The sequence below is a fragment of the Arvicola amphibius genome, chromosome 2 (assembly GCF_903992535.2).
Source record: "Arvicola amphibius chromosome 2, mArvAmp1.2, whole genome shotgun sequence".
In the NCBI taxonomy this organism is placed as follows: domain Eukaryota; kingdom Metazoa; phylum Chordata; class Mammalia; order Rodentia; family Cricetidae; genus Arvicola; species Arvicola amphibius.
In genome coordinates this window covers 188,017,392-188,033,880 of record NC_052048.2, presented here as the reverse complement: position 1 = coordinate 188,033,880, position 16,489 = coordinate 188,017,392, and the positions used below count along the sequence as shown (strand labels likewise).

At 39.5% G+C, this 16,489-nt stretch overlaps 1 protein-coding gene across 1 annotated transcript in view; it reads right to left on the bottom strand.

The window, feature by feature from the left end:
- Mgam2 (maltase-glucoamylase 2 (putative)) overlaps positions 1–16,489 on the bottom strand; it is a 77,901-nt gene that overhangs the window by 55,410 nt on the left and 6,002 nt on the right. The window contains exons 3-13 of the mRNA XM_038318491.1: positions 13,365–13,485; positions 13,147–13,262; positions 12,706–12,860; positions 11,823–11,994; positions 10,760–10,859; positions 9,400–9,512; positions 7,465–7,590; positions 5,033–5,164; positions 4,840–4,938; positions 2,789–2,902; positions 1,828–1,912 (exon numbers count right to left, since the gene is read on the bottom strand). Coding sequence (XP_038174419.1) covers positions 1,828–1,912; positions 2,789–2,902; positions 4,840–4,938; positions 5,033–5,164; positions 7,465–7,590; positions 9,400–9,512; positions 10,760–10,859; positions 11,823–11,994; positions 12,706–12,860; positions 13,147–13,262; positions 13,365–13,485 — 1,333 coding nt within the window. The remainder of the gene's footprint in view (positions 1–1,827; positions 1,913–2,788; positions 2,903–4,839; positions 4,939–5,032; positions 5,165–7,464; positions 7,591–9,399; positions 9,513–10,759; positions 10,860–11,822; positions 11,995–12,705; positions 12,861–13,146; positions 13,263–13,364; positions 13,486–16,489) is intronic.

The following is a 16,489-nucleotide window of genomic DNA, read 5'->3' as shown; positions in this document are numbered from 1 at the left end:
TCCTTCAGTGGCCAGAGGGGAACTGAGAAGGAACTAAACCTTGTTTCAGGACCAAGGGTGGACTATAAAGGGTGCAGGACAAAGGGTAGACTATAAAGGGTGCAGGACCAAGGGTGGACTATAAAGGGTGCAGGACCAAGGGTGGACTATAAAGGGTGGACAACCAGAACAAAGCTTTTAGAGGCTGCCAGATGCCCACCCACTCAGTAGTATTCTAGATGTTCAGGGGTTTGCTTGTGAAGATAAGCTTCTCTTGAATTTGATATGTGCCTATGAGGTCAGATTCTGGCAAAAAAAAAAAAAAGCAGCTTAAGTAAGACCCCTACTCTGTCTCATCAAATCCTCTTTACCGTCTCCCCCTTCACCTATGAAGTTTGATCCAAAGGCCTTTGTCGTGGGAGAACCAGACAATGCAAGAAGCAGTATCTTTGGTTCTCAGCTTGGATTCAGGCTACGCATACCTCACTACAGTGTTACTTAAACAAAGTACACACTTTGATAGATTTGATACACTGAGACCCTGGGGCTTCCTTCTCCCCATACCGTATACTCTACACTGTCTATCAGCAATGGCTAGCTCCAATAGTCAACTTTTCAGACCAGATCCAGAGCGTTCCAGGTAGTACGGTTATGGACTTGACTGGATTTAGAATCCAAGATCTGTGAGAAACACTTCAGGGTTTGCCTGTTTTTTCTGGGAGATTTAACTGAGGAGCGCAGATCTGAAGGTAGGTGGTATCACCCCATGGCCGGAGAACTCAAACTGAATAGAGGTTGCTGAGTAACCTTCCTACAGGGGGTATGGTGTGAACAGCTGCCATGATGCATGATATTCCTTCTATCTGTGAGCCAGAATGATAATGCCTTCATTCCAGAAACTGTTGAAACTGTTTTTGCTGGGAATTTTGTCACAAAAGGAAAAAAGCTGACTAACACACTACCTCATTGGCATGCAAATGCACACATTCTTCAGGAGATAAGGAAACCACTCTTGACTTGAAATAGGAGCAATAAACAAGACATTGAAAGAGCAATTGAGGCTTAACCTATATCACTAATGAGAAAAGAGAGACACAGAAAGGAAGAAAAATATTATAAATTTACTTCAATTCAATAAAGTCTTATGAAATATTGTAAAATTCTCATACGGTTTAAAGTAAAAAGAAAAGCTACTTTAATGCCAATCTCCATTAAACATGGAAACACTGATGTTTTAAACTTATGGCTAGGGCTGGAGAAATGGCTCAGTGGTTAAGAGCACTGACTGTTCTTCCAGAGGACCTGGGTTCATTTCCCAGTACCCACATGGCGGCTCACAAGTGTAACTCCAACTTCAGGGAATCTGACACCCTCACAGAGAAATACAAGTAGGCAAAACAACAATGCACACAAAGAAAAAAAAAAAGGAAGAAAGAAGAAAAGAAAATCATTAAACAATGGCTATTAAAAAGGATGATGGGAGGAGGGGGGAAACACGGAGATAATATGAATTATAGGTATGTAGTTTGTACCTTAGAGTTCTTAAATTTTTCTCCCAGAAATTGTATGGATGCAGTGAGCTGGATAAAAGAATCTAGTAGAGCTCTTGTGGAAGGGCTATTGAGGGAGGAGTTGGGGGAACATGGGGCAGGGGTGTCAGATTAGCACTTTAACCACATGGTGCCTCTTGTAGTAAAAGGAAATCATGGCCAGGAGGTACCATATAGTCTTGCAGATGTCTGGGGATTCTTTGGGCTGGGAAGCTAATTGCTCCTGGCCAGGCTGATTGGCACTAAAGTCACTTGGCTGTGTCTGCTTCCAGGAGGGCAGGCAAACAGGAACACTTACTGGGAGTGAACGGAGGGTTGTTCAAGTCGTTCGCATCACACCTGACATTGGGACCTTGAGGAAGTGTAGACAGTTCATCCATTTCCTTCAGAGACAAAATGCACAAGGTGGAAAATGTATCGATATAAAATTAGCTGGGCGGGAAGTGCTTATAACTAGAAGCAGGATATCCAGGTCTCCATTTAGCTGCTTTCAGCATTTTAAACAGCTTCTCCAGCTCTCCTTGGCCTTTGTATCATTTTTATAAAAATAAGAAACCTGGATTATATTGTATCAAAGTTGTATTACAGTTCTAAGTAGTATTGAGCGTATTTTAATTTTATATACTTATTTAATCTACTAATTAAGATATATAATTTCAAAGGTTGATCTTTGCCTTATAAATTATGAAATTTTTATGACTGGTGCTACTGCTTCAACATATTTTAAAAGCTAAAGACCGGGTAATATTCTTTCTCTTAATTTTCACTATTTTATATTCTACTGGGGAACAATAAAAGAATATAATTGAGGTCAAATATATTTTTAAGATGAATTAAAAATAAAATAATGTCTAATCTGGCTGAAGTTTTCAAAGACACCTCCTCAATGTCTACAGCAGAAACCACAAAGCCCTCATTGTTTTTAATGAGTAAATCTTTATAAACTAATATAGTAAATTTAGCAGTTATCATCTTTAATGAGGCCATCTTGCAAGCAGAAATAGAGTTAATAAAAAAAGTAATTCCTTAAGAAAACAAAGGACTTTATCAAAATGGAACAATCAGTTGGTGGCAAATGTAGAATAAGAACATGATATTTTAGGACCCCAATTTCTTGGATGTATACTGGACATGAAACAAAAATTTATATATGCCAGTATGTCAATCAAAGTATTTTATTATGGACCAGGGGTAACAGCCATAAGAAATTTTGTCTTGTCCACGTCCAATGGATATTTGAAGTTGGAACAATAACTTACAATCCACACACCATCAAACTCCAGACGGCTGTAAAATTCACTGAGCTGCTGGGTCCACCACGGAATAGAGGCTGGATTGGAAAAGTCAGGAAAGACTGACTCTCCCGAATAACTCTGTAGAACAAAGTGCAAAGTGATGGTAGTATGTGAGATATTTCGGTTGCACATTGATTGCTCACTGCTATTTCATTTTACCAGAAACTTCAGATTACTTATTTTTTTAAATATTTATTTATTTATTATATATACAATATTCTGTCTGTGTATATGCCTGCAGGCCAGAAGAGGGCACCAGACCCCATTACAGATGGTTGTGAGCCACCATGTGGTTGCTGGGAATTGAACTCAGGACCTTTGGAAGAGCAGGCAATGCTCTTAACCTCTGAGCCATCTTATGATTTAGAGTCAGATTTGCCTTTCTGCCAGCAAAATCCAAACATGCAATAAAATACTTGCAAGGATCCAAAGGAAGGAATAAAGGAAGAAAAGCCTACTGATTAGATGAAAGCCCATGATATACCCTTTTCTATCTAAAAATGTGAATTTTTGGTCTTTACATCCAGTTAGCAGATGCGAGATAATATCTTCTGAATGTAACAAGGAAGCTGTACCCATGAAGTACCAACAACATGGCTGCCATAGCAAGACTTGTGCAATGACAACATCAATCGGCATGCCAAGGTGGCTGGGAGAAATTTCATGAGGGCCAATTCCTAGATGAAGCTACAGACAATCAACAATTGCTGATAGAGGAAGAATCAGGCTTCCCCAGTGATGATGCCCCTCATAGGTTATCCAGTCCCAGTGGTCAGCTCAAAACACACGTACATAAGAAAAACACTGGATAACCTCAGAAGATTATAGTCATAATCTTTGGGAATATATACATATATATGTATATATATATATGTACATATATATCAATAATAATTAAAAAATAAGAGGCTAAGAATTTGAGAATGAGTTGAGGAGGACAGAGGAGAAGTTAAAGTTTGGAAAAGGAAGTGCTGAACAATGTAAATGTAGCCATACAAACTTTCTCAAAAATTAAACTTTTAAAAATTAAAATAAAATTCTGGAACATCCAAGTGTTAAATATTTTAAGAGAATGACTATGCATGCTGAATCTATTGTTAATTTAAGATTACATAAACCTGTTTTGAGCAATTGTTATAAGTAATATGCTGATTTCCTTATATAAACAATACTTTGTAAATGCTCAAATAATGTTACTCGTACTCCTATTGAAAGTGTGCAATGCTGTGTCTAACAGTGAAGGCAAAGGTTTGTTTTGAACCAAGAACTTTGTGTAACTTCATAGAGAATTAAGAGCAACGAAAAGGAAAAGTAACTCAAGTGAAAAGTCAAGGAAGTAAACTAAGTGAGCAGAGTGAAGGACAGGCTTTAAACACCAGAAAGAGAGTTTTGGAAAGTAAACAGTCCAGGAACTACAAATACTACACTATGACATGGGTTTCTGAAATTATGTACCAACTGTTTTGAATTTCACACAACTCCGTTATCTGAGCTAACTTTATGTATAACTGGAATTAAAGGTTAGTGATGTGAGTCCTCTGAAAGTACATAGTCTTACAAGAATTGCTGTTCTGAAAATCAGCTCTTTGGTCATTTATTCCAGTTCCTTAAACTGATACCATGGAGTCCAGCCTGGGCTTTAGCTATGAACTTTGTGTAAATTCAGAAATGTATTGTCTGAACTGGATTCTACATTCGTCACGAGCCACTTGCTACAATACCGATGCTGAATTTGACATCTCCGGGAAGAGACATTGAGAGGCAGTCAGACTTAAAGTGATTTTCTACTATGGCATATTTGTTTTCTATTATCTGAAATGTTAATGAGTCTGGGATAGCTTTTCATATCTCCTAGAATTTTAATAACTTTATTATTTTATCTAGTAGTTTAAAATAGAATAAAACTACTAAAATCATAAGAGCATCAATATTAGAACTTGATTTTCACCTATCTTCATATAAAATGTACAACCTTCATCCAAAGTACTATTATTTTGAGTTTCTTGAGAAATTACCTCCCCAACAGCAAATCCACTGGAGCTCATGATCCACACTCTGCTTTGGCTTCCATTCCTGTAGGCCTCATAGGTATTGTTCTTGAAGATGCCAGGGTTCTAATAAATAAGCAGGGTATAAATGTCATTCTGGTAAGTGTCTTTTGCAACTTGAAAGCAAAAATGAGGCACCAAGCTAAGTGTTTGAACATACCAGAATAATTACATATTTCTGTCCATTGTCATGGAGGTCCTTAGCCAAATCTGTAAGATTGGGGTAAGTCTGTTCATCAATCGTGAAATCTTTCTTTCCATCCATGTAGTCTATGTCTGAGTATTGCACATCCTGAAAGACAGCTCAGGGCAGTTAGAACCTAGGAAACAGTCACCTTGCTGATTGGAAAGTTCTCAACTTTAGTTCTTAACCATTAAAATAGAAGTCATATAGCACCACAGTCCTGGGATTCCCCAAACTTGTCTGGCTCCTAGAAATAAATCAGCTCTCTGTGAACAATGCATCTGCTCTGACTGTAGCCCTGGGTGCCCATCCTGAAAGAATGATATCATGAAGAACCTTGAGGAACTTAGGAGAGGAAGTATATCTTGTTTATCCCTGTAATTTCAGGACTTGGGTGCTGGCTATGTAGCACGTATTCATCAAAGGCGTATTTGAATGGGCATGTGAGGGAACTTATAACCACAAACACTTTGGCTCTCAAACATCAAGTCAAAATATAAGCTGGTATGAGGAGAAAGGGATCTCTTATTCTGTTAAACTGCTGGAGGAATAGATAATAATGTTAGGTGAAAAAGAGATATAGATATTTAATAAACCAAGTTCTCTTATGTGCATAGTTTGTGTGTCTGCATATCAACATGTGAGGACAGGGTGCTATTCGCAGTGAGACTGAAATATAAAGAGGTTAAAGGTCATTTCCCAGTCACTTGAATGAGGAGATAAAAGCTGACTAGGACTTGGGTGTACTTCACTCTAGATAGTCTTTCTTTTTCCAATCTTCCATGTACTCCATGATCATACAAAAGTCTCACATATGTTCTTTTTTTTTTTTTTTTTTTTTTTTTTTTTTTTTTGATTTTTCGAGACAGGGTTTCTCTGTGGCTTTGGAGCCTGTCCTGGAACTAGCTCTTGTAGACCAGGCTGGTCTCGAACTCACAGTGATCCACCTGCCTCTGCCTCCCGAGTGCTGGGATTAAAGGCGTGCGCCACCACCGCCCGGCCTCACATATGTTCTTAATGTGGCTTGAGGCTTGCTGCCCAATACGGTATCATCTGCTCTGATCCCTAGGCCCTAGGTGCCACACATATCCACTGAGAGGGGACCTTCCAAGCAGGAAAGAAGAATTCATTTGCTTTTGTAACACCAGCAGAAGCAGAGGAGGCCAGACCCCCCAAAATACTACAAATAGATTCGCAAGAATAACTTCTACAAATTGGCCCTTCTAGCCAGGCGGTGGTGGCGCATGCCTTTAATCCCAGCATTCGGGAGGCAGAGGCAGGAGGATCTCAGTGAATTCAAGGCCAGCCTGGTCTACAAAGCGAGTTTTGGGACAGTCAGGACTGTTTCACAGAGAAACCCCACCTCAAAAAACAAAAACAACAAAACCAAACCAAAACAAAATTGACCCTTTTGATTAGTAGTGCAATCCCGGAAAAGTGAAACCACACATTTTCTCACCCATAAAGTAGTGATAAATGAGAGCCAGCCACAACCGAGAACGTTTTTCTAAAATGATACAGGAAGGCAAACTATGGGTCTATTTCTTCCTGGAACTGAATGTTTTCAGACAGTATACACAGAGAAAGTAAAGTTAAATCCTTTCAATTTTCCCTCAGTACCAAACAACATGGTGGGAATATTTCTCGTAAGAAAATTTGGTTTCTGTGTCTGCCATCTTGGATTCTCTGAGATCAGACCAAAGTCATTTTCACCTATACAGTTTTCAGCAAATGCTAACCACATAGACATATGTCTCAACTGAAGTTCCAAAGCCTGAAGAATTTGTCCTTAGGGAATTCTTTTGGCAGCTTCATTGACCATGTGAGGAGTTTATCAGCGATTAGACACTTGGAGTTATCTTTTGATTTGCTGGAGAACTTTGAACATCATAAATACCGTTCAATACTCGGGAGCTCCCGAGTTAACCTGGAAGGAGTTTTGCGAGGTTACTGTGGAATTAGTTTACTGTAAATCATTATTATCATCTTCAGCTCTTGCTGACCTCATCCCTATGTGTTGATTTCACTCACAGAATTGCAGCTCAGTTTGACGGTGTTCATTCTCGGGGATAGATGCTTTGTGTAAGGTATTTTCTCACTGCCCCCCCACCCCAGGATAAGTGTAAAATTTTTATTTTTTAAAGATAGAAACCACAATATCCACCTGTTAATTAACTAACCCAACATGTCATGGAGATATAAAATGATAAGACTAAAATGCCAGTCCTTTGGCTCCATAAACACCGCCCTTGCATGGGCATATGAACAATTCAGTATATTAATTTCTCTGGCTGTTTGTGCCTGTATCGATCTATCATTCTGTTTTTCCTTCTTAACTGAATAGAATGCAAGGAAAAAGGAAGAAATGAAATTGTATCTAAACCACAATAAGAAAAACCTCTACTTACATAAGGGATGTCAGCTTTACGGTTTCGTTCTATAACCTCTCTCAACCCCTCGGTGCCACCGTAATCCCTGCGGCTGAGCTGGAAACCAAGGCTCCAGTAGGAAGGCAAGAATGGCCGTCCAACAACCTGGGAAAAGAAGTGAAAAAGCATCTGAGAATTTATAACAAACACTAATGAACATGGCAGCATCAAGTTCATCTGAATCATTTATTCCTTTTTGCTTTCTGTAAAGTCCTCAGATCTAAAATTGTCGGAAACAAAGGGAATCTTCTGGTACAAAATTCCAAAGCTCAAGTCTTTTGTCACTTAAAATAACTAAACGTGTCCCAACAGCAGCAGTGGCAAAAAAAAAAAAAAAAAAAAAAAAAAAAAAAAAGGATTTTCAGAATATGTTGGATTAATAATGTCATCCTATGGCAGTATGTCTCTACCTGTGGGTCAAGACTCCTTTGAGGGTCACTTATCAGATATCTGGAATATCAGACATTCACATTACAATTCATAACAGCAACAAAATTATAGTAATAAAATAGCAAGGATATAATTTTATGGTTGGGGTCACCACAACTTGAGGAACTATATTAAAGGGTTGCAGCACTAGGAAGGCTGACAAAGGGGGAATGGAAATGGGGTTCAAGATGTAGCTCAGTTGGTAGAGTATTTACCTAGCAGGCAAGAAAATGTTGGCTGAATTTCTACAGTAAAATTAAAAACTGGAGGAAACGGGAAAGTGGTCATTTTTGTATCTGGTTGGAAGGTAGTGTCTTAATTTCTTCACTTTTTGCTATGATAAAATACCCCAATCAAAGCAACCTAAGGGGAAAAGGGTTTATTCTGGCGCAAGTTACAGTCCACCCTGGCACGGCAGTCAAAGCAGCAGAAGGTTGACGTTGCTAATCATACTGCATCTAAGGGAAGAGAGAGAGTGAGAGGAGGCAGGGAGGGAGAGAGAGCAAAGAACACTTTCTGATGCTTTCCTTGCTCCCTCCATCCTGTCTAAGAAATAGTCTCACCTGTAGGTCTTGATATATAATTAATGCAATCAAGAGAGTTCTTCTCAGGCACTCCCACTGGCCCATCTTCTAGATAATTCTAGGTTCTCTCAACTTGACCATTAACACTAAATCCTCATAGCTGGTTCTTTGTTTGGTTGTTGACTGGTGCTGAGAATAAGGACCAGAGTCTCATATAAGGCAGATAAGCCCTCTACCCCTGAGCTGTAACTCTGGCCCTGAAAAACAGTAATACTCACTCACCAATAATCTATTAATGTTTGCAGTATAATACGGTCCCCCATAGGCACTGAGAGTATGACGACACACAGCAAGCAGCATTTCTGCCTTCATGGAGCTTGAGTGGCATACAGGTAACTCACACAAGTACAGAGGGTGGTATGTGGCAATGGCGAAAGAGTAAAAACTTCTGGATCAAGGGTATGATGAGTGAAGAAATACTACATGCTTGAAGTATTCATGATTTCTGAGTATCTCAAGACAACGTTCTAAGACGACTAGAACCCTGTTCCACATTATTCTAAGAGTCCCTGCCTCCTAATCAGAGGTTTTTCTCCCATTTCATATCATTCTTTCTTTCTTATTTATTTATTTCTTGATTGAATGTTTGTTGTGGATTTGTGATCTCAGGTCTTTGGAATGCTTGATTATACCCAGAGAAACAAGGGCATATAGTAAATGGACATGTCTAACAAACAGAATTAAGTGCTTTTTTTGCATTTCTCAAGGCTTCCTGGATGGTGCCTTCAGTGATGCAGAAAACGTCCAACCAATTCATTAGAGTTGAGAAAAAATTATGAGATATTTGTAAGCTCAGAATTTATATCCATGCTATCTACTAATAAAATTTCAAATTATGTCTTGTTAACTCAAATATATAAAAAATAGCAACAGCCCCACAGTAGGGAGAGCAGACCCATACCTCCAGGTATTCTTGAACTACTTGCTCTGGTGTGTTTCCCAGGAAGATGTAAAAGTCAAGAATGCCCCCGGTTGTGCGGTACGTGATGGCAGGAGCAGGCTGAAGAGTGACCTCTTGAAGGGTTAAAATAAATGATTAGAATCTTCTGAAGGGAAGGAGGAAGAACATGAGCAAGGAAGTCAGGACCGGGAGGGGTGCGTCCACCCACTGAGACCGTGGGGCTGATCTAATGGGAGCTCACCAAGTCCAGCTGGACTGGGACTGAAACTAGCATGTGATCAAACCGGACTCTCTGAATGTGGCTGGCAATGAAGGCATACTGAGAAGCCAATGATAATGACACCGGATTTTGGTTCTACTGCATGAACTGGCTTTTTGGGAGCCTAGTCTGTTTGGATGCACACCTTCCTAGACCTGGATGGAGGGGGGGGGCCTTGGACTTCCCACAGGGCAGGGCACCCTGACTTCTCTTAGGACTGGAGAGCTGGAGGGAGGCTGAGTGGGAGGGAAATGGGAGGATGGGAGGAGGTGGAAATTTTTAATAAATAAATAAATATAAAACTAGAATCATATCAAAGGTCTTAAATATTCAAAAAAGAATCTTCTAAAGGAACGCATCACTCAGAAGCATGAATAGCTGAATTGTCCCAAATTATGCTCAATTTTCAAAGGAAAATGAATCACATAGACTCGTTTTACCTGAACTCCGTTAATTTGAAGAAGATACCCACCAAAAGTGAAATTTTGTTTGTTTCATGTTGCTTATAAGGAAAAAGAGCAAATTTGATTGTATATGGCAACATTAGAATAAATTTCTATGTTATTAAAAATGGTTTACTCCAAAGGAAAAATATTTTAGAAACTGACTAGGTGAGTTTGATATATCTCTCTATATAGATATAACTCATATCTAGTCATATATATGACAGCTATGTGTTTTAGATCAATGAGGCTTCTTGCCATATCACTAATTAGAAGCTGAAGGACGATGACTGCTGAGTGGGGCTATGAGACACAGTGCACAATCACAGACTGCTGCCGGCAGGCAGACAGCCCGAAACACGGGTGAGTCTACAGGTATCTTCGGAGTGTGTACAACAATGGATCCTATCATCCACACAATGTTAGGAGAAACATTCCGTCAGAGGAAGTCCCTGAAGTGGGTTTCAGCCAAGTGTCCCCAGTCTGAGCTGGTTTTCTGAACAGGCTCAACTGCTGTCATGCTCCAGTTTCAGCAGACGCACCATACGTGCAACACGTGACTGTTACCCGAGGTTCTCACAGTAAACATAATTCTTAGAACTAAGAACAGCAACCCTAAATCTATCCAGAAATAGATATATAAAAAGATGCTTCTTACCCATGGCATTGCTGTTCAAAAGGAAAACCCCCAAAGAAGCCCCACTGGTATCTTCAAGGCACAAGAAGAATGTGTGTGCTCCATACAGATTAGCCATGCCCTGCCAACAGGAAGGAAGTAACAGGATTATGTGTTTAAAATATTTATTCTGAAAGTTATGGTGGACCACACCTTTAACTCCAATATTTAGGAAGCAGAGGCAAGAGAATAACTACTTTTAAAACAGCCTATGCTACATAACGAGGTCCATGCCAGCTCAATCAACATAACAAGGCTCTGTCTGTAATAAATGAAGAAACAAACAAATAAATGGATACGATTCATGGAACCAAAATTTCATGTTTATACTTGCTCAGCATTTAATCAAGTGTTGTACCAAAATGACAGTGTCATAATAAATGGAGGAACACAATATTGTATATTATTTAATTGAATACTATTAAGAAAAGATATACTGCAATAACATAGCTCAAAATGTTATATGAAATGAAAGAAACAGACAATACTGCTGTCTTTGAAACATGCTGGCATGCAGTACAAGAGCAGAGAGAAACTTTCCATCTACAGACTCCACTGATAATGGTACCCAACTGATATTCTTGCCTAAATACTTAATTATTAAAGCAAGAAAGCATCACTTTTGCTAAAGTATTTTCTTATCTTCTTTTTATAATACATTTAAAATTACTCTTTTTCATGGTTTTTATTTTGAGACAGGGACATAATAAGTAGCCCAGACTGGTCTTGAGCTTACTCTGTAGGTCAGGGTGGCTTTTAAATTGCAATCCTCTTACTTTAGCCTCTTGAATAACTGTGATTATGTGATGGCACCAAGAGGCCTGGCTTTTTTTTTAATATTATCTTATTTACCTTATGTAATTACTAAACTTTATTTTCAAAAAAAGTGTTTTTTTTAAATTTCTGTATTTCTAATTTAAAAGTCTATTAAACCCAATAACAAGCTTTCCCCAAAACTGTATTTTTGTCAGCTAATTTTGGGAGCAAAGGGTGGGTATTCCTGACTGGGAGCCATAAACTGGGGTGAGGGTGAGTATAACCTCACCTCTGTGGGAGTGGCATCTCTGGTGAAGATGGGCCAGGTGTTCCAGCTCATGTTGTGGAGGTATTGCTGATGGACATGCTCCCCCAGCCCATACACATTGGAGCTGGGCAGTCGGAAAGACAGCTGCAGGTACTGCTGGGCAAACTGAAGGGGCCCAATGCCTGTGTCCAGCCTGGGCAATGGGGGAGAGGATAAGAGTCACGGAAGCACTCTGGCTCTGCAGAAAGCTGCGTCTGCCTGTCCACAAGCATTCAGAGATGAGTGACCTCAGGAATTTAGCACCGCTTTTCACGCTGACTCCAGTGTTGTTCTCATGATATCATCAACTCTTTGAAGATGGGAGCGTGTCATAGGTTCATCATCACAGGTTTATGACCAGAGGAAGAACACAAGTGCAGCTTGACAACTCCAGGTGCTACTGTGCATGCTAAGTATTGCTAGCACAGGTCACTCTGGGGAAGCAGTGAGGCATACTGCCCTGTAGCACACAGGGGACCGCTAGGACCAGATTTGAGGGCAGGTTTTTTTTTTTTTGGACATTATTCATATAAAATATTATTTGTGTTTTATACCATGCAATTTATGATATAAGCTCAAATTGGCGTTAGGTGCCAAATGCTAAGATTCAGAGGTAATGATACTTTGAAATGGTAGACGGGGAAGTTTGTGTACAAGTGTGAATAACTCATACAATAAAATTCCCCAGTCCATATTACATGCGAACCATACGTAAGTGCATGCATACTTACTATAAATGAACATATGAAACTTAGTAAGCGGTTTCGACTCATTTCCATGTCCTACTCATCTTGCTGTGTATGTCAGAGTGAGCTACATGGGGATTCTGTATTCAAAGATGGACAAAGAGTGTGGAGAAACTCACAAGACTTTTCTGTTGCTCTTTCGTATTATTCGGATGCTGAAGGGCATTTTGATGACCTCTACAGAGTAGCTCAAAGTAGATGCATCAGCAGTCCCATTCATGAGGTTGATGTTTTCATGAGGGACTTCATAGCGTAACTCACTGGAATCAGTGATCTGAGAAAAGAAAAGTAGAAAATGCAATTCTGAGCAAGACCACCTCCCTGTAGATCTATGGGAATGCTGCTTTTGAAGTAGTGACCCATGAGAATGTTTCCAAATCTTGCTCCTGTAGATTTTGATCATCCAGTCAGTGCGTCCTATAGAGATGCCTGCCCATCTCCTCCAGCGATGTCTGCAGAGAGGAGCCCTCTGTACATTCACCCTCGCTTACTACAGAGAGGAAGAGGGTAAGGCATCACTATCTCCAGAGTTGTATCCAGTGCGTAACATCCTCACTAACCTTAAAATGAAAACGGTTGGCTGCCTGATATTCAGCTGTGAAGTGGGCATCAACGATATCATTTCCAAAATGAGATGGTGTTGACAACTTTTTCAACTGAGCAGTAAACCCTAAGGCTAATAAATGAGAACAAGAGACAGTGTTAGCTTTCATTTAACAGCTACCTTGGCTGGACCACAAACACTGACTTTCTAGGACTAGATTCAGGCAGTGCTCACCTGTGCTTGTATTAATGACACTGGTGACTTCATAACCCCAGTTTTTAGGGAAGAAGCATGCAGGGGCTTTGGTATCTGCCACTTGCTTCCAGCAGCATTGATACTGCCATCTGCAGACATCCTAAAAAAAAAAATAGAAAAGAGCTGTTGTTACATAAAATACAGGAAGGGAGGTTTCCTTACCTACTAATTTACAACCCATGTTATTTCAGGGAAAATTTGAGATAGGTGTTAATTAAACTCACCCATGTACTCATCCTCAGTTTATTCATCTAGTTATCTAGCCATCCAACACACGTTCTACATTTACCAGATAAAAACTGGTACCACGGATAAGTAAGAATTAGCTTGTGTTTCACTAAACTGACTGACTGCTTAGTTGTAAATCAAGACAACTAAAATAATAAGAATGGCAGGATGAGTTTGGAATGGCAGGATGTGTTGGGTGTTCCAGTAGAGCGTCTCCCAAAGCGAGGGAAACGCATACCAACTGTTTCTCCCAAGCTGGAGTCTAGGTGGGATGAGAAGGCGTGCCAGGTGTGTAAGAGGTAAATCTGTTCTTAAAGCCCCAGGACGAGATAGACAGAGGAAACAACAACATGGCAAGATCAAGAGAAGGGCATACATGAAGCTGTTATCTTGATTCTAGGGAAGGAATCTGGAAGAAGAAGAATAGCAATGGGACTCTCCAGTTTTGTTCTGTACACATGTCTGACTCTTGTTAAAAAGAATGCATGTGGCATAGGTTCTATTATGAAGATTAAGGGGATGCCATCCCATTGCTTATTTCCGAATATTACTGACAAGAGTTTTAGATGCCAATAGATGTAACTGCTCTGAAAAGCCAGACTGACTTTTATGACTATCATCTAAATATTTATGGAGAAAATATTAGCATTTCTAACTATACTGTCTTTTAAAATATGCATTTATTTTCCCAAATTAAACAGTCCTTGCCTTGTTCTTTCCACATAACAAACAGACTTTGGCTGTCCCAGCTGCCTCTGAGGCAGACACTGAGAACATCTGCCACCTCTGAAACTGAGGTCCACGAAGCCCCAAAGGTCAGTTTCACTGCTATAAACTATGTCAAAGTCTACAGACCTCTATAAAGAATAATCACTCTCCAGATAAACATAGTCTTTGTGTGTGCAATCTGTTCTAAGTGTTTCTTTCAGTCCCATATACCAAAGGTCAAAACCTGGAGACAAATAATTACCAGTACTCCAAACTCTACGTCCCTTTCATACATTGCTTCCCCATACTTGCTCCCCTGTTTTCCGTCTTGGTTCTCAACACACCAGACAGCCCTCTTACACTCACGTCTGCGCTCTCGGTGTGGACTCCCAACAAGTCTCCTTGTTTCCCCGACCCCATCACCGTAATACCACATAACCCTAAACTGTATCCCTAAGTCACCTCCCAGATAGATCCTGTGCCACTTGCCAAGCAGATAAAAATAGCTAAAATAATTTAAGAGCAGACAGCCAACTAGGAAATCACCTGGAAATCAGCTAGCTCACCTCTGTGTGATGTGAGCATTGTGGCAACTGAGTTTCTGACCGGTGCTTAAATTCTATTAGCGATGTATACAACTTGTTCCAAAATTAGGAAATCTCATTTCCATATTTACCATTTTACAACACTATTTCGTATGCTTAGATAAAAATCGGACTCTATGTAGTTTAATTTTCTAAAAGCTACTGTGGTTGAATTATTGACTTTAAAAAAAGATCTCAAAACTTACTGAATTTTCAGAGATATGAAAAAACTTAACGTTCTTCGTGTGTACATGAGATGAAAAAGAAGTGATATATATATGTGTATATATAATGTTAGAAAAAACTTTATCTTTATTTTGAAAGAATATTATCATATTACATAACTTCAAAAAGGTCTACATAAAATAGAGAAGAACTTAGAAGTAAATTAAGAAAACTTCTGGTTGCAAAATCACTATTCAAAAATCAGCTTCCAATCTACACTAATAATAAACTGAAACTTGCAATTTAAAAATATTTAGATGGAATAAATCATTAAATAAGTTTTAAAAATTAAAGCAACGTATATAATGCATACACTGAAGGTAATGACTTTGAGGACCCACGAGATCTATCCCGGTCCTATTGTAGTTATGTCTGTAAGAAAGGACAACAGAGTCATTTAAAAATCAGATACCAGAAGCCAGTCCACACTTACAAACTGTCGTCTTCCAGGGAAGGCACCACAACAATTCAGAAATAAAAAGCCTTATCTCACACTTGACAGTGGCTTCAACAGGCAGTGGCAACTGAAGATTCAGGGTGGGGCCGAGTGGAACTCCACGGGAGTGAGAGGTCAACACCTTACAGCAGCTGGAGCAGAGGCTGCAGACCAGCACCAGGGTGCAGATCAGATCTGACTGAGGGTCATTTCCATGGCCATGTAGAGAATTCTATAGTCCACACAGGGGCCAGAAACTGCCTAGACCCAGGGTAAGGTTTACAGGTCACACGGAGTTCCACATCTCGGAGCAAGCTACAAACCCATTCAGGAGGCCTGAGTTGACCTGGACAATTCTTTCGACTGTCAGAGGAAAACTCTGGCCCTAAGTACCAGTTCCACAGAAGAAAATAACACTTCAGTCCTACAATAACATAGTCCTTCCTGGACACTGTTAAATCTTCCACTGAAAAAAGAGAGGGCCTTCAAATTTAAGAAAAAAAGATTTGTGCAATGATAGGGTTTCTGAGCATCATCACTTATGTGAATATTTCTCCAAGAACTGCAAAGTGCAATGGAGCTTGTGAGTGAATAACAAATATTAAAACATAGTAGAAGTGTCAGCTATTATTCGGGATGAACCCACAATTAATATCTCCAGTTAAAAAATTAGGAAAATTTTTTTTTGAGAAATGGTAGCAAGTTTAAGCTAATCAACAATTATACAAAATAACGATAATTTAAATTAAAGGTAATAATATAAAATAATCATTAATGAGAAAAGCACCGTCATAATCAAAATAAACATCAGCTAGAAAAACAATGAACTCTATTTGCAATAAAAACTGAAGCTTCAGCTGGATAGTGGTAATGCACACCTTTAATTCCCACATTCAGAAGGCAAAGGCAGATAGAGCCCTGTG